This window comes from Vulpes vulpes, chromosome 12 (assembly GCF_048418805.1).
Source record: "Vulpes vulpes isolate BD-2025 chromosome 12, VulVul3, whole genome shotgun sequence".
Taxonomy (NCBI): Eukaryota; Metazoa; Chordata; class Mammalia; order Carnivora; family Canidae; genus Vulpes; species Vulpes vulpes.
This window is the reverse complement of record NC_132791.1, coordinates 126,002,234-126,030,059: the sequence shown is the minus strand read 5'-3', so window position 1 is coordinate 126,030,059 and position 27,826 is coordinate 126,002,234. Positions and strand designations below refer to the sequence as shown.

Genomic DNA, 27,826 nt, shown 5'->3' with positions numbered 1-27,826 from the left:
AAAGCCCATTTGTTCCCCATTCCAGGGACTTGGCAATGTGCTGCCCCAGGAGGTCTGAGTCACCTCAACAAAAGGAATAGCCTGATACCAGCTGCTGAGGTCTGGAGATACCCCTTTCTAACAAGGACACATCCCTGGCCAAGAAATTTCTACAACTGCACAAAGGTTTGGATTCTCCATGGCACGTCTGTAGAAGTGTTACAGGATGTGACAGGAGTGACGTCATTATTTACTAGATAAAATATTAGCCATATACTGAGTCCAGTCTAATAAAAGACAGTCTAAGCACTCTCTGTAGGATAACACGAGGTTAGAGATCACACAGACTCTGCTACTAAGTTTAACCCCAACATATCCTATTGGAGATTGCCCTACGTGGTAATAGTAATGTGTGATCCTGCCCTCCCTGAACAAAAGAATATCCATAATGCAGGAAAGCAGTATAGAAAAATGTTCCTGTGCTTGTAGGTAAATTTTGCTTAATTAACAGCTAAAGTTAGAAAGAACTTAAATTCCTCTCAGATGAGGCCTGTTTATAAATTACAGCACAGGTATAAAGAGTATACATATAAATCTCTAGAACAAAAAAGAAATTCGTGATATGGGTTGGCTCCAGGAAAGGGAAATGGGTAGACTAGTACAGGAATGAGAGGGAGATGTCTTCTGTCATAACTTTTGAATTTAGTTGCTATTCAAATTGTACTGCCTACTAAAAAAGGAAATAAAATTTTAAATAATTAGTAAAAACTTACTCCATCACTGGTCGTCTCACCCTGTTTTAATTCCTTTAAGAACACCTATTCTGTATTTTCTTATGCCTCATTAATTTATTTTCTCTCTTTCTCCTCTAACTTAACCAGAAAATAAACTATGAAACAGAGATTTTTGTCTGTATTATTCACCCTGGGGCATTCAGCAACTAGAACAGGACCTAGCAACAAGCAGCCATCCCACAAACGTTTACTGACCACACTTAACCTACCTTGCCTTCTTATCTCCTAAACCACGTCAGGATTCTGAGTTTGGTGGCCCCCTTCAACGCTCTATTACTTGGTGTGTACCTCTCTCTCTGCCATTTTCAGGTTGTATTATAATCACCTGTTTGGGTGTCGGACTAGCCCAGAAAACTGTCGTCTGCTTGAGGTCCCAGACCTGAGAGCCTGGCGCACAGCAGGAACTCGGTAAACGTCTGTTAAATAAACTTGGCTGAAACCGCACCCTGACACTGCGAGGACCAGAGAGCGTCAGGGAGTACTCAACACAGGCACCGCCACAGCAGCTGTGCGACCGCCGCGGGGCCGGCACAGGTCAGGGCAGCCCCGACAGCGCCGGACGAACCCCGCCCGGGCTGCAATCGCCCGTCCCCCACCCCAAAGGAGACAGAGGAGCGGCATAGACGCCGCGTGAGCATCCGCACCGAACACCAACAGGGCCGTGCCCACGGACCATCCCAGGGGCCCGCTCCCGCCATCCCTGCCCTCGTTCTGTCCTCGGGCACAGGCGGGTGAGGCCGACAGGAGAAGGCGGGGTTGCAGCCATCCCGCCCGCCAGGATGAAGCGCCATATATCTCTGCCGTGGCTCAGGCGGGTCTCTCGCCACGCCGGTACCCCCTCCCCTTCGCCAGCCTCACCATTGTGTCCCCGAAAGCCTGGGCGCCGCCATGTTGGAGGAGACAGCACTACATTTCCCATGAGTCTGCGGGGCGACGAAAGGCACTCCCACAACCCCCTTCGCCGCCCGGCGGTCCTCGTCTCTGGCGCGGCCTCGAGGCTTCCGCGCGTGAACAGCTCTGCCTTACGGCGAAGATGTGGTCGTCGTATTTACGGCAAGAGTGAGGACCGGGAGTGCGTCTGACTTCTGGTAGCTCCGCACAGGGACGCTATCAAGGCGGTTGTGCCCCTCGGTCGCGCAGTGATGCCCGCCTCCTGAATCTTCTTGGAGGAACAAGAGAGGGGCCTGGGGTCTGAAGGAGACGTCGCGCGGGCGACGGAGAGGAGAGGGAAGGTGCATGAACGTGGCAATGGAGGGGGCAACCACACTGCAACAGGACGATCTGCGGAGGCCGCGGAGGGTCGTAGGGCGGGAAAGATGGGCTGCCCCAGGTCGCAGAAGATGCAGAGTCGTAGGGCGGGAAAGATGGGTTGCGCCAAGTCGCGGAGGATGCTCGTACTGAGAGAAACCGTTCTGGTCTGCAGGTCTGTGGGGGCGCCTGGAGGAAATGGAGTTCTTGAGCAGAGCGGCTGGTGGAAGGCGGGAGGAGACAGAGAAGGAAGGAGAAGAGCAAACTGGCGCGAGGCCCAAGTACAAGGTAACACAGTGAGTAGGACCCAGCAGGGGCCAGAAGACGCGGGAGCGGATGGTGATTAGCCATGCCCTCGCCCTGATGTCCTGTGTGGGACGTGACTGTACTGTCCCCGTGCCCCGGTGAGCTATGTGAGTGCAGGGAAGAGAAGGGGAGAAAATCACGCCCGCAGAGCAGCGGTGGGGCCCCCGGCGGACCCTGCCCCTGGAAGAACAGCTCCAACCGGAGTGCTGTGCAGTGGAGGCATGACTTCCACGGAGCCTCCTAGGTTAGGGGGAGGAAAGAACAGAAGTCCAGGGAGAGGGAGTGAGGCTGGGGCCGGATTGCAACAGTGAACAGTTGCCCGCTGGAGACGGTCAGATCAAGCACACTCACCAGCCACAGAAGACAGGATAGGGGAAACCTGCTCCATCTCCCCATTGTGTCCTTGCTTGTGCATCACCGGATGTCTGCAGAAGCATGCTCCTCTAGGACCTGCTGCGATGGTGGACATGTTTGTTGTCCAGTAAGGTGGCTGCTCACCATGTGGCTTTCAAGCATTTCAAATGTGGCTAGTACAAGTAAGGAACTGAATTTTGAACTTTTAAAATTTTTATGTGGTTTTAATTAATTAATTTAAATTTAAATAGATGCATGTGTCTTGGGGCTACAAAACTGGACAACAGTGTAAAATATCCCGTTGGCCAAATTCAGTGATTTCATCTCCCCATCCACCCTGCTTGAAGGTACTGAATATTTTAAAGCTTTTGAACTTCTTAGCCTCTGAAACTACCTTGGTTCTGTGAGTTCTTTCCACACATTGTGATCACTTGTTTTCAGAGGTTTTCACTAGCTTGCCTTTCTCTTTCTACAATCAAACAGAAGCAATTCTTCAGGCTTTGCAGTTGACAGTCTTCTCTTATTCTGTAGTATTTCCCCATCTGCTGCCCCAGAGTTTGAGAGATTTGTGAATCATTCCTTAATCTTTTATCTTCAGCCCTTATTTTGCTTTAGGAGGCAGTTTGGTTTAGGAAAAATAATATGGGCATTGGGGTATGACCTGACACAGAAACCGCAAAATACCATTCACCTTTTGGGATTTATATAATAATTACTGTAAAGTATCTATTAAATGGTTCTTCATTCTTTTTCTGTCCTTCTGATTTTGAGTTACAAGCACATATTTCCAACCGCCCACAGTCCATCCTTGCCTCCATATCCTTAGAAAAAGTTAGAGACACATAAAATTTTGCATGAAATTGATTTCATACAGGCCCTTATCTTTTGCTTGGGATATTGCATGGATCGTTTCTCCCAGAGAAGATGACTCCCTGAAGTGATTTTCAGCTACGTTAAGGCCCTGTTTTATTCATTATGTAACTCCAGTGTCTTCCATAATCTTGTAATAATAGAAATCTGATAAATGTTGAGCTGAAAAGAAACTTAATCTGAAGATAGAATTCATCTTCACCAGCTTTACATGGCGATCTATAGTAATTTCTCGAAGGTTTTAAATGCTGAACTAATGACTCTTGCTTTAGTAAAAGTCACCTCAGCTTCTTAGTAGGTGCAGTCCTCTGTGTGACAGGTACAGAGGTTGGCAAGATTTTTCTACAAAGGACCAGATAATTTTTCATCTTTGTAGCCACACATGGTCTCTGGTCACATATTCTTTTTTTGCTCCATTTTTTTGTTTGTTTTTAAACAACCCTCTGAGAATCTAAAAACCTTCCTTAGCTCCCCTGGCTTATGCCAGCAGGATTTGGTTCGTGGGCTATAGTTTTCTGACCCCTGAACCCACTTCCTGGGCTCTGTAATCCTGAGCACAGTCTCAAGGTAAAGCTAAGATTGGTGCCACTACTGAAGACATTTATTATGAATTACTGTATAAATGAATTTCATCAGATTAGTCAATACTACATTTTAAGCATGGAACACAGAGATCTGTCCCACAGTAAAGTTCCAGAAATTAAGGCTAGGAGTAACATATCATTCAGAATTGCTTTTAGTTGCCAGTGACAGTAAAATAGACAGACTGCTTTTTTAAAAAAACGTTATTCTTCCTCAACTGACAATTCATCCAGACAAAAGCAATCACTAGTATTTGTTCTACTGTTCAAAAATGTCATCAAGAACCCAGGTGTTTCCTACTCTCCTGCTCCACCACCCTTTGCATGTAGACTTTTCATTCTCATTCTTGATGTCTCCTATTACAAGGTGGCTGCTGCTGCTCCAGATATCTTGTCCCCATACTAGTGTCTCTAGCTGGGAAAAAGGAGCAGAATCTGTCTTTTCATCAAGGAAATGAAGTTCACAGTGGACTCCTCCTTGTTTCTTTCATCATACATGGGGGTACATACTATGGTAGGCAGAATAATGGACCCCAACGATATCCACACTCTTATCCTTGGAACCAGTGAATATGCAGGAATAATTAAGTTTGCAAACCTCAAAACAGAGTATCTAGGGGCTGCATAGAACCACACAATTCCTTAAGAATAGAACATCCAACCCTCTGGTTCCCTTTCCCATCGGATCTATTCGCTAGTCTTGGTGGTTGTAAAAGGAGAAAAGGAACAATGAAGCCAGCCTCCCAGTGCTTACAGTCTAGCATATAGCTTTTGGGCTGTTTCAAACGAGATCTGAACTTAAAAAACAAAACAAAACAAAACCAGTATCTACTCTGGCCAGAGCAAGAGAAATAGAGCAGAAGAAATAAAAAAGATTCCAAGTGTTAAGGATTCAACACACTGTTACTTTGTCAGAGAGGTAAGAGTCTGTGTGCAGGGTCTAGAGAGAAGCATCTGTAAGCTCGATGTAGCCCCCAGCTGATAGCCAGCAAGTAAGTGGGGACCTCAGTCCTACAACCACAAGGAACTGCATTCTGCCCACACTGTATAATTTTGGAAGCAGATCCTTCCCACAGTATCCTGATCAGGTCCCAGCCAACTGACACTTTAATTCTGTCCTTATAAAACCAGAGCAAAAAAAACAAGTGGGCCAATCCAAACTTAGGGCCTACAAAACTGTGAGACAGTTATCTGTTCTAATTTGTTAGAGCAGCAATAAAAAACTATTACACATGCTTACTAGTCCAGTCAATCACTAGCTAATGGGAGTGGGATTGCCATGGCAGCTTTAGGCTAGTCATGCTTAATTCCATAGGTCTGAGATGAGGCCTGTCCTCCCTGTGATCAAGAAACCTGGATAGAATACATTCTACCTGGAGAAAAGTAAAATTAGGGTTCTATTAGCCAGAAACACAGGAAAACAGCTGTTGAGTAGACAAGTAACAGCATATTCCATAAGTGGGTTAAGCACTTGATCCAGCTGGATTTATCTCAAAACCTGAGAAAGAGAGGCACCTGGGTGGCTCAATGGTTGAGTATCTGCCTTTGGCTCAGGGCATGATCCCAGCATCCTGGGATCAAGTCCTACATCGGGCTCCCCACAGGGAGCCTGCTTCTCCCTCTGCCTCTCTCTCTCTCTCTCTCTCTCTGTCACATGAATAAATAAATAAAATCTTTAAAACAAAAAACACCAAGAGAGGGATGCTGGAAGGATGAGCAATATTATAAATGAATAAAGCATTGAAAGGTAGAATTTTAATAGTATTTTGTATTTACTTCAAAATTCCTCAATCAAAAAATATTGAAGATGTTCCCAGTAGTCCCTGATTATGTATTTACTGTGGTTCCAAATTGTGATTTCATTTCACTGCAGTTTCAGAATTAATTCCTATATTTAGGAAGTTTCTAATTTCCCTTCCTTCCAACCCAGACTGTTGGTTTTTGGCTACCTTCTGGCTTTTTCCCCACTTGTCCCCAGTGGCAAGTATACTACTTTTTGCACTTTTTTTTTCTCCCATTTGTTGTTTAAAAAAAAACACAACTTTTCTTTCTCAATTTTTCCACTTACTCTTCTGCTATTTATTTTCTCCCTCCTAGGTAAATGACAAGTTTGTATCAAATTAAAAGTTTCCTTTCCAAACTTTTGTCTCTGATGCTTCCCGGATTGCTGTCTTTAAACTCTCCCAAGAATGCATTATGTAAAACCATTTGATGTTCACGGTGACATTTCAGGATGGAATGCATTATTCATGCTTTGGTGATAAAAATTCAATGAAAAGTTTGCAGTTTTGTTAATCATATGGTAAAAGAATTCCCATACAGTAATTAGAGGCAAAAAGAAAAGAGAAAAGAAAGGGGACCAGTCTTCAATTTGTTATATAAAATATAAACCATTGCTTGGATTGGTGGTTTTTTTGGTCAGCTGTAAAACATACGATTTTACCAGTAAAACATTAATTTTGTTTTGTTTTGTTTTTTAAGATTTTATTTATTTATTCATGAGAGACACAGAGGCAGAGACACAGGCGGAGGGAGGAGAAGCAAGCTCCATGCAAGGAGCCCAATGCAGGACTTGATCCTGGTACTCCGGGATCACACCCTGGGCCAAAGGCAGACGCTCAACCACTGAGCCACCCAAAAACATTAATGTTTTAAGGCCCTCCTTCCCACAAAATGGTTTACTTATTCTTGAGGCTGAAGACCTGCTGCTTCACAGAATACTTATTTGCAACATATTTCTCAGGTAGCAGAGAAGAAAGAGCAGATAACTGAGGATACAGGGAAATCTTTGAGGTGGCCAGAGGACTGGGATTTGTGGTTTACAAATGTTATGGTCAAATGAAGCAACTTCTTATAAAGGTTTCCCTTTACAAGAATTTAAAACATATCCTAAAAACTTATAAACAATTCATTTTAAAATGTTAACTTTGATGGCTTCATACTATCATTAATCTCTCAAAAACGCACCAAAATAAAGAGATAATTGCCTCAAGACAGCAGGCTTCATCATTAACTGCACTGGATGCAAAGCCGTATTTCAGTATCATCTTCATGATCATTTCTAATTTGGGGGATTTCTTGTTAGATCTGGTTAGATGGTCTTAGCTTTACCTTCATGGCTAACAAAGACTGCCTTCATGCCAGAAGCAGCAATTCTGCCATTTTCTGTTAGTTGGGCTGATTTATCTTTATTCACCTTCATTATAGGGACAACTTGTCCTTTTAAAAAAAAAACAAAACAGTTTTTGAATTATGTAAGCACTTACCAGGCACCAAAATCATGCCTTGCTTCAATCAAAGGAGGGAAGGTACCCATGGCAGCTCCTCTGCCTGAGAACTCCCACTCCGCTCTTCTTTTAGAGTATCTAAGTCTAAAACATGTGACAACCCAACATGCAGGCCTGATGAAGCCTCCAGTACACTAACTGTGAGTAAAGTTTAACTTGCTTTGCATGAAACTGTAAACAGAATTTTGAACATCTTCCAGACACTCGCAGCCTTGCAGCCTGCACATTAGAAGCCACAGCACTGGGGCATATTTCTCAGAGTGGCCTGTAGACTAGCCACCATCAGCATCACTGCAGTACCTGTTAAAAACGAGGAATTCCAGACCCCAGTAGACATGAGTCAGCTAAAGCAAATGTAAGTTTTAATAGCTTCTCTCAACCCAGGGCATTATAGTGTGCATTTCAAAATCTCTGCAGCCAGGGCCTAGCATTCTGCATGTGTAACAAGCTATCCTGCTGCTTTTACAAATGTTTAACCATCGAAAAATTTTGCATATTCATCAACATAGAGCTCTTTAAAAATCTACCCCAGAATGACAAATGACCAGGTTTCTAATATTTTGGGGATTTATTTTAGGTAAAATGTTTTCATTATATAAGGTATCTGGGACCAAGAAACCAAATGGTACAGCACTCCAATTATTAAATTATTACAGAACCTGTGAAATGAATGTCTCCAAACAATTCTAGGGGCACTTCAGAGGTTCCAGTGGTTAAGCATCTGCCTTCAGCTCAAGTCATGCTCTCTAGGTTCTTGCATCGAGCCCCACGTCAGACTCCCAGCTCAGCAAGGAGTCTGCTTCTCCCTGTCTTTCTGCCTCTCACCCTGCTTGTGCACTCTCTGTCTTTCTCTCTCAAATGAATAAATAAAATCTTTAAAAATTCTAATTACTGTCAACTGCATATCCTATTTTACAGATGTAGCAACTGAGACTTAAAGACAAAATGTAAGCTGGTTAAATAGGAGACATTTTTAAGAGAGTGATCAACTTTCATGTCTGTATCCTCACATGAACAAAAGAGCTCAGTTTTCTGTGTTAAAACATATCTGCTATCTTTTGGCAAATACTAGCAATAATATTAAGTTATGTTATTAATCAACCCTAACAACAAAAACAACCCTAGGAGTTTTATACTGTCAATTTTACAAATGTGGAAAGCAAGGCTCCATGCGATGAAGCAATGAAGATGAAAATCACACGGTTAGCGACAGAGCAGCATCTGTCCCAGGGTCCCTCCTTCTCCAAGCATATACATTATGCTCATGGACATCACTCTAGGAAGAAGTCCATTGATATTCTGAAGTCTGTCCAAATAATATGAGACAAAGAGGTGACAGACATGAAAAGTATTTCACTTACATGGTTGCATCTTTTAAACAAGTGTAATAAAGTGTAACTTAATCTTCAATAGAGTGTGTCCAGAATCCCAATTGCAAGTTTAGATGCTCTCTTGTCAACTTTATAAAAAGGCAAGCATTATTAATTGTCTTCTGTTCTTCCAGCTTTCAGTGTCAGAAATAAGACTGGTCACCATAACTTTCTCACCTATTTATGATCATATCATGGCTTCAGAGAGCATGTGGTTAAGAGGACGTCAACTAGACCTAGAATTTACTTTCAACATCTCTAGGAAGCCTGTGGACGTTGTCAGGATGAGGAATTAATAATTAATTAGCACTGATTATGGAGCTCTTCATGAAATTTAACACACCATAATGGAAACAGATAGCTTTGAAAAATCATTTGAAACAAGAAACTTAGTGAACTTAAATTATTGAGGTGGTAATACAGGTAGACCATATCTCAAGTTTAAAAATGTTTTCCATGCCCACCTAAATAATTGTTTGTGATTTAAGAGTCTCTGACATTTCTTAGGTCATCCCTTCTAGGACAAATGCCTCCACAGTTTCAAATGCTCTTTCAGTCCAATGACCATAAATGTTATTATGACAGTGGCCTCATATTAACTGGTTCTGATCTAATCCAAGGATACTGTGGTGGGGTGAAGCGGGCAGGCAGACAAGCCTTAGCTGGGAATTCAGGAAACAAAAGGCGTTAGAGATAAAGTGTTAAATAAATGGGCATCTAGGACCTAAAGAAAGCAAGAAGCACAAAGCCCAAACCTTTACACTGTAGTGGGCCCCTCCAACCAGGAGATGGCAGCAATGGCAGCAGGAACTTACAGGAAACAATAAAAATAAATTAGAATCCTGGGCAAATACCCATACTTGGAAATCAGGGCCTACCCTCCAGAGCTCCAGAATCACTAAAGGCTTCTGGCTGATACCGAAGCCTTCAGGAGGTGCCATGTCCCTGAAGTGACCCCAGGCTTCTCCCATTCAGAGTCCCAAAAGAAAGGGTTAGGCATATTGAGCAAATGCTAACCAAGCCAGGGTAGCAAAGGGTCTCTCAGAAGGCAGCCCAGTTTCTATCAAGAAAAATCAACTAGAAGTAACAGACACCAAAGCATTTCAACAAGATAGAATGATAAATAGGGATTCAGGTCATAAGTCATAGGGCAAAGCAGAAAGCAAATCTGACTGGGAACTAAATATAATGATAACCATGGCCAGTGCCAAAGATCTAGGCTGGGCCTGTCCTGCTAGTTCTTGGAATAGTGGTGGGGAGCACCCCTGGGAGGACTCAGGTCTGAGGTGGGAGGTATTCTGGCGATGCACAGCCATCACATGTTTGGGGGTAGTTCAGTTTCTTGAGACATACTAAAGTGCTGGATGAGAGCAGCTACAATCAAATGGTGCAGATCACAGATACAGCCTTTTCATTAGCTGTTAAACAGAGGAATAAGGAATGAAACCATGGTGTCAATTAGATAAAGAAGGCCAATGAACATTCCTCCCCAGGAGCTTGAAGAGATTGTTGTTGGGGCTGGCATCAGACCTAACCATAAGGAAAAAATTCACTTCTAGTCAATGTCTGCCCATCTTATAAAGCATGGCTTAGTCTCATGATGATCTAGAATGGTTATTCTTCTAGCCAAGTCTATAGCAGAGTGATGGTTGGAGCTTTTGTTTCCTAAAAACACTGACATCAGAGAAATGGGGTCAAACAACCAACTGAAGAAGAGCTGAGAACCTTTGGTGTTCTAAACAAAAACACTTAGATTTCAGCAATCCTTCTATTTCCTGGGGGAGGATGTGTGTCAGGAATGCTCCTGCCCTTAGCCGTACTTTTCAGTTAAAGCAGCATTGTATCAGATTGCCTGTCTGGTCCAGAGCCCAAAATGAAGGAAGAAATCAGCACCCATCCTTCTTTTAAGGAATAGGGCCTGGTGCTCAGCTTCAGGTACACAGCGCAGCTCCTGCCAGATCCAAAACACTCTTCTGAACTCTTTTCTCTTAAACTGAGGGATCCAAGGTCAACTCTCCTGGTGGGTCAGGTTTGGAACAAGTGCTTAGCAGAGATGACCCCCAGGTAAAAAATGGCAAGCAAGCAAAATCAGAGTGTTCCAGAGCCAGAATACCCTTGTTAGTTTCTTGCACAAACAGGGCAGAGAGCCTCCTAGTCTGATATCCCTAAGGAATTTGAGATTCACACTTTGATCACCATGATCCAGGCCTTTGGACCATAAAAAAACAGAACCCCGCCTTGCCCCAAAAAATACTATGAGGGAGACAGGATGCCATCCATTAAATGAGGTCCTATATGGACCTGGAGACTGAGGCTTTGGCCAATAGTCTGTCACAAAGATGTAGCCACAGTTGACAAAGGTCCAGCCCTTTTAAAAGGGGGTAAATGTAACCCCCACCCCTCCAAACAAGGCAATTCCCATACCAACCATTGGCCATGAATATGAATCTGGAGTCCCAAGTCATACACAAATGCCAGAAGTGGACACACAAGCAGCCCACATGGAAGAGAGCTGTCAGGCCTTTAAGGTGAAGCTGAGCCATCTCCACCCTACACCGGACATGCAGCTGGAACATTCTCAGACTCCCACTGTTGACATGGTCTCCTATAAACAGTTGGGGCTTGAGCTCCTCTCTGTCATGATGCACTTCAATTCAAAGACTTCTAACCTTTGAATTTAAAAGCTGGGTTACCGATTCTCTCTCATACCAGCATTGTTTTTCTCCCCCCAGATTTGTCAGGGTTTTTCCATAAATGCTATCCTGGGGACCATTACAGAACAGGTTGCTTACCTCTTGAGGCTGGTGATCTTCAGCCTGATTTTCATGTGATCAGTAGAAGAGTCCGTGACTAGATTCTAGGACTTAGAAAAAAAAAAAAAAAAGTAGGTCAACACCAGATAGCTAGAGGACTCCATATGTGTCCACCTGCACTGTGATGAGAATGTCCCATGTGCTTGGTCCTCAAGAGCTTGTCCTCCTTGGTGAGGTAGGAGATGTAAGACTTCCCAACAGCATTCTCCCATAGTAACTGCTGGTCTAGACACCAAGGAGCCATCATGTTATGAGGAGGATGTCAGGGCCTGGAAGGTACAGGTGAAGCTGCTAGTTTATTCATGTTCTTATTTGCAAACTAGGTTGTAAAAAACAACCGTCCATTAAACAGCATTCCGTTAGATTAATTGCAGCTAAAGACCAGGAGAAGCTACCAGCAAGATGAGACGGCACCTCTTCAGGCACTGTTGGCAAGGTCTGCTTAAACCCAAGGAAGATGTAGAACTACACATCCAGCCACCAGTGTGGCCAGCAGACAGGACATCCAGAAAGCAGACAGACTCAGTGTCATGCCAAGCAACAAAAGATAGCAGAGTCATCCCAAAACAATGATGAAGAAGAGGTCCAGCAGCAGGCAATTATTGAAACTCCCAGCAAAACATCTTCAGAGAAGTCCACCAGCAGGGAAGAGCCCTCGGTCACCAGAGTTTAAGGACAAAGTCGACTCAGAAGAACTCACAAAAAAGCAAAGCAGGTTTCAGTTTCAGGGAAAGCAAGTTCCCATAACTTGGGCTCAGAAGCAGCAGGCAGGAGGGCACGTGGCTGCCTCAGTCGGTGGAACATGTGACTCGATCTCAGGGTTGTAGGCTTGAGCCCCATATTGGGTCTAGAGATTACTTTAAAAAATCTGTTTTAACTTAAAAAGAAGCAATGGACAGGAAACATTTCTGAAGAGCTCATAGACTAAGCTCACAGACACTGAGCAGCTGGGAGGATCCCTGTGGGGGCTTTACCTCCCAATGGGGGAAACAGCTGGGACAGGTCTGAGCCCCCACGTGGGAGGCCAAGGACTCCAGGTATGTTCAGAAGGTATGTTCCTCCCCTGGGGGGACAGTGCAAATCCTTGGGGAGCAGAGATGGCCATTGCCTGATTTCTGCCCCTACAGGGGTCAGGTAGTACCCACCTCCTGGTCTCTGTCAGCTATTCAACTTTTATATGCTGTTAATTCAGTTTCCCCCAGTTAAGCTATAAACTCTTAGAAGGCCTTAGCTTATACTTTTATATCTTACACTGCTGCCCCCAGGATCAAGTACCGCATGTAAATAGTGCTAATATATATTTGAGGATTAATTCTGTTCACTGGTTGAAAGGCAGTAAGGTACATCTGAGAACACACTGCTGGGGGCACAGCGAGGAGTATTTCATTCCAGCAAGTCTCGTCACCTTTCTGCACCTCAACTGCTTCTCCGTGACGTGGGGGACCTTTGGACCAAGCTATTGATTTTTAAATTAAGTTTCACTGAACCTCAGGGGTTTCTTAGAGTTGTGCCAGGTAGTCCCCAAGCACGGTGGGAAGGGGTGAGGGGAGGGACACTGGCCCACACCCACTTTACAGACAGCAGATCTGCTTGTGTCAGTTTTGCATTTGGGAATTCACAGAAGACCATTTATCTGGATTCTGGCTAAAATTTTTCAAAATTACTTGGCTCGAATATTTCACTCTAACATAATAGGATTCTGCAACTTCATTGACATTTACACGGGACAGGTGACTTACCAGGTCACAATCCAGCCCTGGCCAAGGACGTTGCTCCCCTTTCCCGGAACCCCCCCTCCCCATCTGCAGAGGTGAAACATATGGGGCTGTGTTGGTATCTACTTCCCTGTTTTGCTCCATTTTGCACTCTGCACCTCACTCATTTCAGACACAGACCCACCTCCCTTTCCACCAGCTTCTCCTGAGCTTTATCCGTGGCAGGTGGGAAAGGCACCTGGCACCCCCTCCCTGAACTCCACCTGGATACATCCCTGCTTCCTGCAGCTTTTCCCTCCCATAGAGCTCTTACCTGTGCCTCCATCACTTGGTACAACACTTGGGTTCTTTCTTCTATTCTGCCTATTTATACTTGAGGGTTCCCAAGAACACAAAGAATTTCTGCAGGTAATGTCTGTAGACTGACAGCCTGAGCAGTGGAAAAGGAAAAATGTTGGAGCAGGAAGAAGGAGAAAAGACAGGGGCTGAGGAGAGCACACGCAGCAGGAGGAGGAGGTGTGCATGGTCTGGGCAAATGGCGATCTGTGTTCTTCCTCACCCTCCTCTAAAACATACCCCAAGTTGCCACTAGGTGTGGGGCTGCTCTAACATTTAGTAAAAAGATAAAGCTGGGGCAGCCCAGGTAGCTGAGCGGTTTAGCGCCGCCTTTGGTCCAGGGCGTGATCCTGGAGACCCAGGATTGAGTCCCACATCCGGCTCCCTGTATAGAACCTGCTTCTCCCTCTGCCTGTGTCTCTGCCTCTTCTGTCTCTGTGTCTCTCATGAATAAATAAATAAAATCTTAAAAAAATAAGATAAAGCTGGATAAATGTGCACCCTATTCCTTATCACCAAATTAGAGTCAGTGCCATGACTCTGAGAGACAGTATCCCCTGGTTGCAGTCAGACCGCCTGGACTCTTGCTTGCTCCATGACCTTGGGCTCTCTGTGTCCTGGGTTCTTCGTTTTATTTTTTTTATATAAAGATTTTATTTATTTATTCATGAGAGACACAGAGAGAGAGGCAGAGACACAGGCAGAGGGAGAAGCAGGCTCCATGCAGGGAGCCTGACATGGGTGGGACTGGATCACGGGTCTCCAGGATCACACCCTGGGCTGAAGGCGGCGCTAAACCGCTGAGCCATCTGGGTTCCTCGTTTTAAAGTGGGAATAATAAAAAGCACTCCCCCTCATGATTATTACAACAAGGAAGTGACGTCATGTGAGTACAGGTTCCTGAACTGAGGCCGTGCAGGTGATGGACAATACTCTAAAGAAATGTTTTGCTTTGAGACTCTTCCCCATCCCCGTCTGCTACATCATATTCCTTCATAAATGAATTGGCCCCGTCTCCCGTGGCCTTACCATGCCTACCACAACCTAATAAACATTAATGGTAAATGATGGCAAATGTTGCTTTCTCCCTGGAGTGCCTATTAAGTGTCCTTGCTGTCATGCTAGTTAAGTACTGGTTCCACTTAGGCAAAATAAGGAAATAACCACATTATAGTCTATTCGCAATAGGCCTGTTTAGAAGGTTCAACCTGGGGCAACATATACATTTTATGATTTTATTGCAAGAATATAATAAAATATGAGACAAATGAGCTCCTGTTCATGCTTTTACAGAACTTGGTTTATCTCCTGAGTGTGTGGTTCTTAATCAGCTGTGTGCATGAGGGTCACCTGGGAGAGTTTTCAAATACATGCGTACCTGGGCCCCACACCCCAAGGATTCGTATTCACGAGGCCTAGGTGATGTTCTGGCATGTTTATGTGGGAAATATTTACCCAAGCGATTCCAATGCAAAACTAGTGTTCCAAGTATTCCTGGCCCCTCTCCTACCATTCAACAAAACCCAATTTCAACCAGAATGAAAACATCACCCACAGTTTTGATGGCACTCCCCACATAACCAGTCATACTAGGAATTTCTTAGCAAGTTCTCCAATCATAGAAGATGTCTGTATTTCAATTTTATCACATAACCATAGAATCATGTTCCATGAGGACTGAGCTACTAGAAACTCTTCTGTGGGTTCTTCTGCCATTTTAATGAGACAAGAACAAAAAAAAAGAGCCTTTATGGATAATTTTGTAACTCACTTCCTTTACCTGAAGCCAATGTTGAAAGCATGATGGCATCACCGTTGCCACTTTCATTTTTCTCTTGGGTGCTTCTCCTCCTGCTTTCTTATTTTAGGGCACTTGTTTACATTCCTATGTAAGGTACCCCAGGCACACACAACTTCGATCTAGAAACAACAGTAGAACAGGGGACAGGAGAAATACAGTGAATTCTCCTTTATTTAACTTTTTTTTTAAGCATGCGTTTTACTTTCATAAAAGGATAGATGTTATAAATAAAAAAAGACATATTGGTTCACCTACTTGTAGCTCCCCAGCATTGGAAGTTCTCTGTATTACCATTGGCTGCTTCTCTGCCTTTAAAAAAGTGTTGATAATCCAGCCATCTGTAGCAGCCCCTTCTATATACTGGCTCGAAGGAAACACTGGCTAAAGTGATCTAGCAAACAAAACATCCAAACACAAATTTCTTATTTCCTTTATTCCCAAATCCACAGAAATCAATTAAATCAGAGACGTGAGAACCCCGTGTCATTTTAGTTCAGCTCATACATAAAGTGTTTACAACAGTGCCTGGTGGCATGTCATGAGAGCAATGTGGAGGTGTTGGTAATCTTTATTATTCTGTACTGCCTTCAGGTATTATTATCATCCTGGGGCTACAACTAATTTTCAGGACCTAACTATGTGGCCTCCCTCATTGATAGTAGGCGCTCAGGAAACACTTGTTAAAGTGAAGGAAGTTAACTGAATTTACAAGTAATGTTTCTGAATTTCAGAGCTGCTTCACAGAGGAAATGCCCTTTCTACAACAACAAAAGAATGATACTCTAAACCTGGCTGTTCTGTGGAATTTCAAGAGCTGAAAAGTCAGACTTTCAGAGGCACATCACTGCAGACTGCTCTGTATATCATGACTGATATGCTTAAATATGAAATGTAAAGCTACAGCCTTTTTCACAAGCTGCATACCCACACTGCATGAGTCACAGGGTGCAGTCGTGACATGCCACTGCGCTATGGGGAGACATGCTCTTTGATGGACAAATTTTGTGTATAGGAAATTGCTGGACATGCTGAGAGATATTCAGACATGTCTTCCGGTGGGCTCCTATCAGGAATCTGTCCATATCTCCAGTCCACCACTTACTCTTTTGCATTAAATATATCTGTTTCCAGAACTCTTTCTGCTACTAAATTGCTACTGTCTTTGAGGCTGGTCTTCCCAGTATTTATCTTCATGTCCCCCTTGCCCACCAGAATGTAGCACATAGCACTCACTAAATCCAGCATGAAGACAGGATTAGTTTGCATATTAAATTAGTAGGAGAAATAATCTCCATGCATATGGTAACACAGCTTCTGAACCAAAAGTTGAGATTCATCATCTGAAACACATTCTGAGGAGAAAAAATATGTGAAATCTGGAAAGTCTCAGAAAATTCTGGACAGATGAATGCCTTGTCCATGGTATTCATTCATCTACCCTTCCCTCCTTCCTTCCTTCTCTCCATCTATCCACCCATCCATCCAGTTAGCCATCCGCTCATCAATCCATCCATCTATCCCTTATTTATTCGAAGTACATTATCAACTCATACTTCCAAATGGGGGGGAGGGGTATATATGTTGCTTTTGACATTAAATAAATACAGTCACAATGATTACCTTTTTTGCTTGTTAGTACAAAATTTTTTGCTAATAAGTCACTAATATGGAATTTAATGAACACATTTTATTTTTTTAAGATTTTATTTATCTACTTGACAGCATGGGTGGGGATGGGGTGTAGAGACAGAGGGAGAGGGAGAAGCAGACTCCTCACTGAGCAAGGAGCCAGACGTGGGTCTTGATCCCAGGACCCTGAGATCATAACCTGAGCCAAAGGCAGATGCTTAACTGACTGAGCCACCCAGGTCCCCCTAGTGAACACATTTTAAAACCTTCACCAAAACTTGAAACTTAAATTCTTTCCCACCACATAGATAACTATCACGGGAAAAGCCACACTTTAGTATATTATTCCCTCTTCCAACAACAAGCTGGTAGATTCTAAAGAAAAATTTAAAACAACAACATCTGGGACACCTGGATGGCCAGTGGTTAAGCGCATCTGCCTTCAGTTCAGGGTGTGTTCCTGGAGTTCCAGGATCAAGTCCCACATCCGGCTCCCTGCATGGAGCCTGGTTCTCCCTCTGCCTATTTCTCTGTGTCTCTCATGAATAAATAAATACAAATCTTTAATTTAAAAAAAAAATAAAAACACAACGTCTATAACAAACTTGATCTTCACTGTTGTCTCACTGGAGGATGAATGAACTGCATCGATTTTCAGAAAAATCAGGATTATTCAGTTATGAAATAAAAATGAAAATTTCAGCTCCACAGACAAAAAAGTCTTTAGGTTTGATGTTGATTGTGAGGTAAATAGTATATTCAAGGTTAAGGCAAGTGGTATAATACATATGTAGGTAAACATATGAATAGTTTATTAAAAAATAGTTTGCAATAGAGCAACCCCATAAATTCACAATATGTGTTGGAATGAGAAACTTGCAATAATGTTATATTTTGTAATAGCTAATTGTTATAGTGTTTCAGTTGTATCCTTTCAATAGTGTAACATGATCAAGCCATCTGTTTTAAATATAATTTTGCCAGAGATTTTTAGTCTGTTTTTAAATTATTCTAGGCTATACATCCAGCAGAATTCTTCTTTTTTTAAGAGAGAAAAAGAGTGCAGTAGAGGGAGGGGCAGAGGGAAAGAAACCTAATCAGACTCCTCACTGAGCATGGCACCCACACCAGGCTTGATCTCACAACCCTGAGATCACAACCCAAGCTGAAACCAGGAGTCCGTTGCTTAACCCACTGAACCACCCAGGGGTCCCTAGAATTCTTTTCTTTTCTTTTTTCTTTTTTAACAGATAATCAATTTATTAAAAAGGTTGATTTAAGCATCTGCGATGGTGACTTCAACCTCAACTCCAGGCTCAATACTGATGGAGGTAATCTGTTTAACAATCTCAGAAGGACTGTGCAAATCAATGAGTCACTTGTGGATCCTCATCTGAAAACGATCCCAAGTCTTAGAACCTTCACCATAAGGAGTCTTTCTCGTAGTGATTCTCAGAGTCTTGGTAGGCATTCGCACTGGTCCTTTCACTTTGAGATTCTTTTCCTTTGCACCTCTGATCAAGTCAGCACACACCTTTTCCAAAGATTTTACATTGCAGCTGGTTAGAGTAATTCTAATTTGGTGAATCGCCACCTCTGGTTCCACGGGTGTCTTCCCAATGTCTTTAAATGCTATGGCTGCAGTGCGGCTTCCTGACTGACTTATTCCTCTGAGAACAGTGGTGAGTCAGGAGCAGGAGCAGGGCATCCTGTGCTCCACTCTGGCTGTGACCACATCTTCCTCAAAGAGCTAGAATTCTTTTAAATAAACTAGGTCCCAATTCAAAAATTTTCACTGTATCTACAGAGTGCTCCCCAAAGTCAGCAAAATGCTGTCCACTGATGGTCTTACCATCTAAAGAACATAACATGACCACATTATTTTAATGAAAACTATATATGAATTTATTGGGAAAAGTACAAATTTAAGATCTTCCATATGCCTCACTCGCTTTATTCCCCACCCCCAATGGAAAACTATTTTCTTGGGATGCCTGGGTGGTTCAGTGGTTAGGTGACTGCCTTTGGCTCAGGGTGTGATCCCCAGATCTGGGATGGAGTCCCACATCGGTTTCCCTGCGTGAAGCCTGCTTCTCCCTCTGCCTATGTCTCTGCTTCTCTCTCTCGCTGTCTCTCATGAATGAGTAAATAAAATCTTTTTCAAAAAAGGAAAAAAAAAAACTATTTTCTTTCTAGTAATGAGAACTTTCCTTTTTTCTAGAAATTGAGACTTCTGTCCCCAGTAAATGAGAAACAATGAGCCACTTCTTTGCCATTCTGGCCACAGCCTTCTTGACTATGTCCTACTAGTCAATGCCAGAAGCAACAGGGAGGTGGACACAGCTGCGTATGTACTGAGACCCCTGCACATTGATTCCTTCAAGTCTGACCACCTGAGCCATGAGTTGTAGCTCTCATCTTTGAAGATCCATAAGCAATAGAGCCAATTTCACTATTCCACCTTAAACCATGTTGAGCATGGTTCCAATCTTCGGATCAGCAATGAACAATTTAAAATTTTAGTATGCCTGAGCCTCCCTCACACCACTACTGAGACCCAAGAAGTTGGCTGGGTTTTGACCAACAAGGGAAATGATGTCTTATAGAGCCATGCCTAGCCCAGCACCATCCACAAAGCCAATGATATTCCCACTTTTATGTATTTTAGGTCATGTCATTTTGAATGGATGCATTTTTTAATTTGTTGTCTGTAGAAAATCTGTGTTTTTGTAGGTGTCTTGAATTGTCCTGGAAGTTTATCGTGGCATTCAAACAGATAACTTGTCTTTTCAGAGTTTCACCAAAGGGTTTCCATGCAACTTAAGTAGCATAAATTTTCAGGAAGAAATTACACAGGTTCTTAATTTGTATCACAGCTTGGTTTTCATAGATCCATAGAAGCCTAAATTTTCTCCAATCCACTAAATTTGACTGTCCTCAAAAACAAGCAATCAAACAAACAAACAAAAAAAAACACTTAATTTTCTTCTTAAAGATATTCTTATATAGAAGCTGCTGCCTATTACTGTCAATGCCCCAGCCAGAGGCTGAGCATCAGTGAAGGCCATTGCGGGCTCGGCCCACTACAATTCAAGTAGGAGCATCATATGCAGTGTCAGCCACAATAGTCCAACTTTTACCTTGCTGTCTGACATCAGTTTCTTGCTCTTGGATTCCTACAGGATCAGCCATCCTTTCAGACATTAACTAAACTCCCTTGGCCTTGACTGACAAAAGAGTGGGGGCCTGAGCACCAGGACTCACAGATATTTTTAGCCTGCATTGTTATGGCCCAATGACATCTTAAATAAAAACTAGGCCCATCTGACAGGCTGATTGAACAGGGAGGAGAAAGAGGTTCAGTAGAGATTTAATCCTAAATTAGCAAAAACCTGAGAAAAGGTCCGTACTTTGTGTATGTGTGCATGTGCACATGCGCACAGGTGTTTATGCCTCTATATAGGAGTTGCTCAAGATCACAAACTATTTTATCCATCTTTGTCTCCCCAGTATCCAGCATAATATATTATATACATAGGTGTTCAATAAATTATTAGTATATGAACTGCATTTTGGCCAGTGTGTAGGCCCTGGTAAAGCCCTCTCTGTGTCGTATCTTGTGCTGTATCTGCGGCAGCAAGTCTCACAGCCTTAGTGTATTTGGCTTCAAGCATTCTCTAGCATGATGACTAACTCTCACACAATCCTGGGCACAATTTTATCAATATAAAGATTAGGCATATTGGGTCCAACTGCCATGTCAGTTTTGTAGCCAGAACTCCATAAGCTTATAAAATCCATTCTATTAGAAAACAGAATGCCTTTCTATTAACTTCTAAACTTTACACAACAATTAAGCAAAATGAGACAAGACCTAGTACTTTGAAGCCCAGAGCTTGCCTTTCCAGTCTCATTATGAAGCCAATATATACAATACATACATCTCCTACTACCAGTTCTTCAGGTCACAATATTAAGACCACAGCTAGATTAAAAATAAGAATATAGGCCATGACTTTCACCCCACCCAGAAAATGATCCAGGTGGGAAACTCCTACTTGTCCATTGCTCAATTGAACCTTGCTAAAAATAGAAACCTCTGGGTGGGGAGGTTTTTATTCAAATAAATACCTAAGGATGATGGTCTATGAAATATCTCCCAAGCAAGGCAGACAACTCACCTGCCTGGAAAAGACCCAGGCTCTGTGTCACCTGTAATGAGCTAATGTTGAAATCCCAAAGAGGACAGAGCACAGCATCTCCTCCTCAGCTCCACTGCTGTAACTGGGGCAGGCTTTCGTGGCACAAGTTCCTCCTCCATGGACCCTCCTCACTCATTACATCTAAATGCTACATCAGATGATCTCCATTCCTTCAGCTGCCACCTCGATTGATCCCATGGTCATCTGTTAAATATGATTTTTATCCAAAAATAATGCAGCTAGAGTCATGCCTCACATGTATTGAGTACTGTGGGCTAGCCATGAAGCTAAGCACTTTACAAATCATCAACTTAATCCCACCAGCCAGCAACACTATGAGGTAGATGTTCTTACTGTCATCCTCACTTTGGACAGAAGAATGAAAAGAGCGAAGCCTAGATTCCAGAATGTCCAGGCTGGTGCTTTATCATTATGTAACACTGCTGTAGCAACTGTCACACATCACTTCCTTCATTCCAACAATTAATTGCTTCCAAACTATCTGGGCAAGGATCTCCACTGGTTTAGAAGTCCATAAGGACTTCCTGGATTAACCCAAAGATACAACAGTCTCCAACAAGGTTATTACCTGAAATTCTATATGCCTCTCTGCATGTCATCCTACTACACTATTAGTCATGGCGTTCCTGTGTTGATTAGCTGATGAGAAATGCTTCATTGGCCTGTGACAAAACTGCATATCAGAGTACTTTTCCTTGAACAGTGCCTAGCTGGTACTCTATGAGAATATAAAAGATATCTGATGATGGAGATATTTAGAAAAGCTTTTTCAGTTAGCAGAGCATGAGGTACACATCTTGGTGTACTTACAAGCTTGGCAGTTGTAACTGTAACTATGATGAAGCACAAAAGAAATGCCTGGAGTTGGGAAAGAGCCGATGAGTCTCCTGTAAAGAACCCCTGAGAGCGTCACACCAGACAGTCATTTTTAGACATCTTAACAGGGCATTGGTGTCAAATCAGGCTTCCTAACAAACTCTGGGTATGTTTATTAGAAGATGGGAGGTGGTTGAGAGAGAAGAGAAAGAGACAAAAGTTGGTGACAGCCAGGAAAGAGTGAATAAAGATAGAAGAAAATAGTCTACTGGTATAGACTAGCATCCAAGAATAGAGATATCTACTCTGCTGAGACTGAGAGGAAGAGGCAAGGGGGGAACTGGAGGATATATTCACCATAATGAGCTAATTCCTAGGGTAATGACTCTTGATGGTCTCTCTTCACTGGGGCAGTGGGGAGAGCCAGTGGTACATGGTTCAAAATGCGGTGGGTGGGGGAGATGGCAAAGAGAAGTTTTAAAGATAATTGCCGTGGATCAGAGGAAACAAGACTGCTACTGATTTATTTATTACAGATAATAGGTTGTGGCTTTCATCATAACACACCAATTATTTAATAAATTAAGGTTTTCTTTAGAGAGCTCTGGGGACCCTGAAGTGTAAAGATCTGCATATTTGTTGCAGGAGGGAAATCAGTAAATAGAAAAAGGTGAAATTGAGCCAAATAATAGGGTTAGTAGAAAGAGTAATTAGAAAAGAACTGTTGTCTGAGGAAACTGAGAACTTGTATACATTCATTCATTCATTTCACAATATTGTGTTGAGGACTTGTTGGCTAATGGTCATCTGCTAAGTGTTGTCATATAAGGATGAATAAGATCCTGCCCTGGAGTTAAACAATGAACAGTGGCAAGGCTGTCACTAATTGCTATGTAGTACATGTATACACATATGCTTTGGAAAAGTTGGTTCTAAGTGATGCCAAGTCTGTGTCACATTCAGACAATAAGAGAATCAAAGAAAAAAGCTGGAATCATTCTGATGGTAGATAGATCGAAACAGTCAAATGACATACAACGGAGAATAAGTGTTGACATAGTAAAGGCCAAAGGTCGGGAGAGAGGGTGGAGGGATTGGGTGTGGTCCTGGCATGATCCTGGAAGAGAGGTCTGGGACTCAGGAGATCTGGGAATCCAAGTTGAATCCAGTCATTTGAAATGCCATTCCTTGAAGTTAGAGAAAGGATATAATTTGGTGTGGGGGCTAATCTCCTTGGCTTCCTCCCATCCCCTTCCATTCATCTTATGGGATTGCGGGTACCTACCTACAATGGTTTGGGATTAGGACTATTTTAGCTGAGGGAGTAAAATTATTGCTTCAGCAACAACCAGGCAGGGATCCATGTCCATATAGTCTGGTCAGCCTATATGGCCAATATTAATATTTTTATTGATGTTTTGGGAAGGATGAATCTAGACTGTATACATTAATCTGATGAGTAACACAAAGACAAAAAATATACATGACCTTGTGGCTTGGGTGACTATCTTTTAGGTGTTTATTGCCTATCTTCCTCAAACTAGACTATAAGTTACATAAGGGCAGGGACCGTTTCTATCTTGTTTGTTACTATCATCCTGGCACCTGGAACAATGCCGTAACAGTTGCTCAGGGGTTGTTTTAGATGGCTTTGACAATGCCAGTAGACGGTGACACAGGCAGACAGCAGTGTGGCAGAGGAGTATTAACTCTGCCTTGGGGTGTGCAGAAGTCTTCAGAAAGAAGGTGGCATTTGAGCTTGAAGAGTGGGTAGGACTTTGTGAAGTGAAATGGAAAGGGAAGACTATTGCAGAAAGAGTGGGATACCATAAATAAAGGCAAAGTGGCATGAAGAAAATGATGTGTTCAGAAGATAATGAAAAGTCTACTTTCTTTGAGAGAGAGAAAGAGATAGAATGAACAGGGGTGGGGGAGAGGGAGAGGGAGAGTCTTAAGCAGACACCATACCCAGTGCAGAGCCCTCCCTACATGGGGCTTGATCTCATGACCCTGAGTTCATGACCTGAGCCAAAATCATGAGTCAGACCCTTAACTGACTAAGGCACTCGGAAAAGTTGAGTTTTTGAACATTGATACTTATCAAGAGTGGACAGTATTATGCAGAGCAAACTTCCTTCCATAGAGGCATAGCTTACTTTATGCAGTACTAGTGAAACAAGGACCACAGGGGAATGCAAGTTAACTATGTTTAGAAGACTATGGCATGAAATTCTTATGTGGATGATCCCAACCCTGGTGAATTGTCCCTATATATGGCCTTGGTCTAGCTTTTTCCTAGAGGTTTATTCAAGGAAATAGGAAGAAACCAGAACATGGAAAGAAAAGATAACAATAATGGTTTTTTGTTGTTGTTGTTGTTGTTGTTGTTGTTGTTGTTGTTTTACAAAAAGTTAGAAGGATCTGAGTTTCAGGTTATTTAATGTGAAGGGGTGACACCACAAATGTTCACCACCTCACCCAACCTGTCATGAGAACAGATCAGTGGATGTGGAACCTTGGGAGACTTCAGTGAACACCTACTATGTAGCAAGAGCTCTGCCTATTTCCTCAATCCTCCTAGCAGCCCAGGGAAGCCAGGATCACCACCCTCCAGGCTTGCAGAGGCGCGGAATGGGTAGGGACTCTGGGTGGCAGATGAAAATGAAATCGAGGCTCATCGTCTTCCCCTACCTATGCTGCCTCTAACGTTCAGAAGCTCTTTGCCTAAATAGAAAGAAAATGTTCTTCATGAGACGTGAAGCACCGCATCACAGAAAGGCACAGGTTTTGGAGAGGCCGCTCCCTGAAGTAGTGCTCCCTAAATAGCCCCAGCCCACAGCGTGTGTCATGCATCCATTACAATTAACCCCGGGGTGAAGATATGGTTTCCGAAGCCCTGGTTGAAATGCAGATATGTGACCCGAGAGGACTCACAGCATCTCTCAATGACACCTAATTAAGGAGCTGGCTCTGGGGGAACTTGACCCGACTGATCCGGGAGTTGGGAAAAGGCGGGCGCTACTCGCGCACCCCGGAGGGCTGGTGTCCGGGCACAGAAAAGCAGGTGGATCGCGGGAGGCACTCGGTGAGGCCGCAAAGGCCGGGGCTGGGCTAAAAGCAAACTTTGACTTCTGGACAGTTCTCTGGGGAGCGAGCGAGGTGCACACCTTGCCGCCCCGCCCCCTTGCAGGATTCTCCGGGAACCGCGCCGACAGGTGACCCGCGCCCCGCGCGCCCCGCGCGCCCCGCGCCCCCCGCGCCTCACCCCAGGCGCCACCTCCCCTGGGCGGCCGCGGCCGAGCCCGGGCTCTGGGGCCCCGCAGCCGTCCCCCTCCCCCCACCGCCCCGCGCCCGCGCCCGCGCCCCTGGCTGGGCACTGGGCATGCTCAGTCGCCTCCCGCGTCGCGCTCCCAGGGAAGCCTCCGCACGCCCTCCGCGGGCTGCTCGCGCTCGCCTCCCCGCCGCCGGCCGCCCGGGTGCCTCCCGGCTCGCTCCGCTCCCCGCGACCCAGATTCCTGGCCCGCCCCCGCCCCGCCCGCGCCCGCGCCCGAGCCCGCAGCCAGTGCGGCAGCCGCGGCCACCCTGTGCAGCCGCGGCGCGGGGGACGGACGGACCGCATCCAGCGCAGCGGCCGAGCGCGCAGCCCCAGCGCCCGCGGAGGGCGGGGATGGACACCCGGCCGCCGCGCGCGGGGACCCGCTGAGCTGCCCGCAGCCGCCGGGGTCGGGTGAGTGGGGCGCCTCGGGGCAGAGGGGCGAGGGACGCATGCCCTTGGAAAGGGGGGAGGTGGTGACAAGGACCGTGCGAGCCGCGCTGCGTCTGGGGCGCAGCCGAGAGGTCGGGGTCGGGGCCACAGCGGGCTGGAACGAGAGCGCGCCCTGCCTCGGTGCAGGGGGTGCAGGGGCTGCAGGGGGTGCAGGGGGTGCAGGGGCTGCGGGGGCAGCCGGCCCGGAACCCTCCCCCGCCGCCGCCCCCCCAGACCTGACACCCGCGGGGCCGCGCGGGAGGCCGTTTGCGGCTCGGCCCAGACGCAGGTCACCTAGCGACGGATCAGGGGCTCCCGACGAGGCCCCCGACGAGGCCTCCCAGGCAGAGAGCACGGGAGGCGACGCCAGCGGCAGCCTGGGCCCGGCGGGGGGCGACCCGGGTCCCGCCCCCGCCCCCGCCCCCGCCCCCGCCGCGGCCTTGGGCCCCGGGGGGGTGCGGGCGGCGGCCAGGGGGTCCGCGGCGCCGCCGTCCCCGAGGGGCCGTCTGAGGGGCTCCTGGAACTGCTGGGAAACTCCTCACTTGCGAGAACATGTCTTTCCCTCTCGGGTGGAACCGGACGGGCCGGGAGCTGCTGGGCGCGGAGCGGGGGGGGGGGGGGGGGGGGGGTGCTGCGGCGTGGGCGCGGGCTGCTCCGGCTCGGCGTGCTTCTGCCCTGCCTCTCGGCCGCGAGTCCGGTAACGCGCCTGATGAATATTTCAGGACCCACCTCGCAGGCTCGCTTGCTTCAGATCAAGTTTAACGCGTGCCTGCCTGTTGGCCCCGCCGCCCAGCGCAGGCAGGTAGAAGCCCCGCGCCTGAAGCTTCCACATTTCAGCTTCGTTTCGCCCCAACTAGGAAAATGACGCCACTAACCCCCAGAGAGCTCTGGCACGGAACCGCAAACTGCGCGTGTGGGCGGGCATCCAGGCATTGTTCCGCGTCTCCGCAGCGTGCGTGTGCGGTGCGGGGAGCTCGACAGCCGGCCTTGACTGGAGCTGCCAATATGGTGGAAGGCAGGTGCCGTGCTTGTGTTGGGATGAGCGTCTTAGCTCGTTACCATCGTGTGACAGGCACCGGCGGTACCAGTTAACGGCGGACGTGGTCCTCTCCCTCCGAGTTGAATCTGAGGTCAGGCCAGTTGAGATTCCGAGGAAGGCGCCCTCCGGTATCCCTCTCCTTAGGGGGACCCTTAAAGCCTTCGTGGGAAAAAGAAGGGAATGTCTGGTAATAATAATAATGAGCCATCATTGTCACGAACACTGCGAGGAGAACACGTTAAGGTGAGAAACTTTGAGGACGGGAACAAGCTTGTCCCTTTCACTCCCCCCGCACCATCGCCATCGGCAGACCCGCGCGCACAGCGCTTAGCATTCAAAAATGGTACTCCTTTCCAGAAGAAACCTGCTTTTTCTTTCCTTAGTGAGCCAAGTATGTCTTGTAACAGCCCGTGAGGAATTCTTCTGTTGACCAAGGTTTCAAGCCTCCAAGATTTACAGGATACTCAAAAGAGGCAACTCTTAACGTTGCTTTCCAGTCCATTCACACAGAAGCTCAAGCGCTGGGGTTTCCAGAGGTTCCCATTTAGGGAAGGCTTCTCCAACAAAGACCCACTGCGGTTACATCACAGGCTCCACCTCCGCCTGCCAGGCTGCTTCTCCCCAGCCTGTGAGTGAGGACAGGATGTCTCACTGTGCTCCACTAATGAAAAGAAATCCCAAAATGAAAGTCTGACTTATTTTCAATACTGTGTTTTGCTGGCTCAGTCGAAAATACGAAATTTTTAAAAATTATTATTAACACATGGAGATAGGACTTGACTCAGGCATAGTAATAACTATGAATATCAGCTTCGTAGGAGATTTTGAGTAATGCTACAGGGTTCTTTCTGCTAAAATTATTAGTAGATACTGAAAGAAATTCTATAAATTAGCAAAATAGATGGAACTTATATACAGTA

General features: G+C 45.2%; 2 protein-coding genes, 1 non-coding gene and 1 pseudogene across 14 annotated transcripts in view; 2 read left to right on the top strand and 2 right to left on the bottom strand.

Annotated features, from left to right (window-relative positions):
* ALKBH8 (alkB homolog 8, tRNA methyltransferase) overlaps positions 1 to 1,737 on the bottom strand; it is a 55,694-nt gene extending 53,957 nt beyond the window's left edge. Inside the window, exon 1 of one of the 3 annotated variants that reach the window (XM_026006782.2) lies at positions 1,632 to 1,737. In XM_026006782.2, coding sequence (XP_025862567.1) covers positions 1,632 to 1,663 — 32 coding nt within the window. In that variant the 5' untranslated portion in view covers positions 1,664 to 1,737. Of the gene's footprint in view, positions 1 to 982 lie in introns of all 3 variants that reach the window. The other 2 variants (XM_026006780.2, XM_026006779.2) reach the window with 2 other exon arrangements.
* ELMOD1 (ELMO domain containing 1) overlaps positions 1,709 to 27,826 on the top strand; it is a 95,563-nt gene continuing 69,445 nt past the window's right edge. For 3 of the 10 annotated variants that reach the window (XM_072729908.1, XM_072729904.1, XM_072729912.1), the window contains exons 1-2: positions 1,709 to 2,005; positions 2,197 to 2,309. The gene's annotated coding sequence lies outside the window, so the exon portion shown is untranslated. Of the gene's footprint in view, positions 2,073 to 2,196; positions 2,310 to 25,533; positions 25,850 to 27,826 lie in introns of those variants that run through there. The other 7 variants (XM_072729910.1, XM_072729905.1, XM_072729907.1 and 4 more) reach the window with 4 other exon arrangements.
* LOC112926007 (small nucleolar RNA SNORA61) lies at positions 4,793 to 4,923 on the top strand. Its single transcript, XR_003236236.1, has one exon. It is a non-coding gene; the product is annotated as a small nucleolar RNA SNORA61 (small nucleolar RNA).
* Positions 18,261 to 18,770, bottom strand: LOC112925914 (small ribosomal subunit protein uS10-like; annotated as a pseudogene).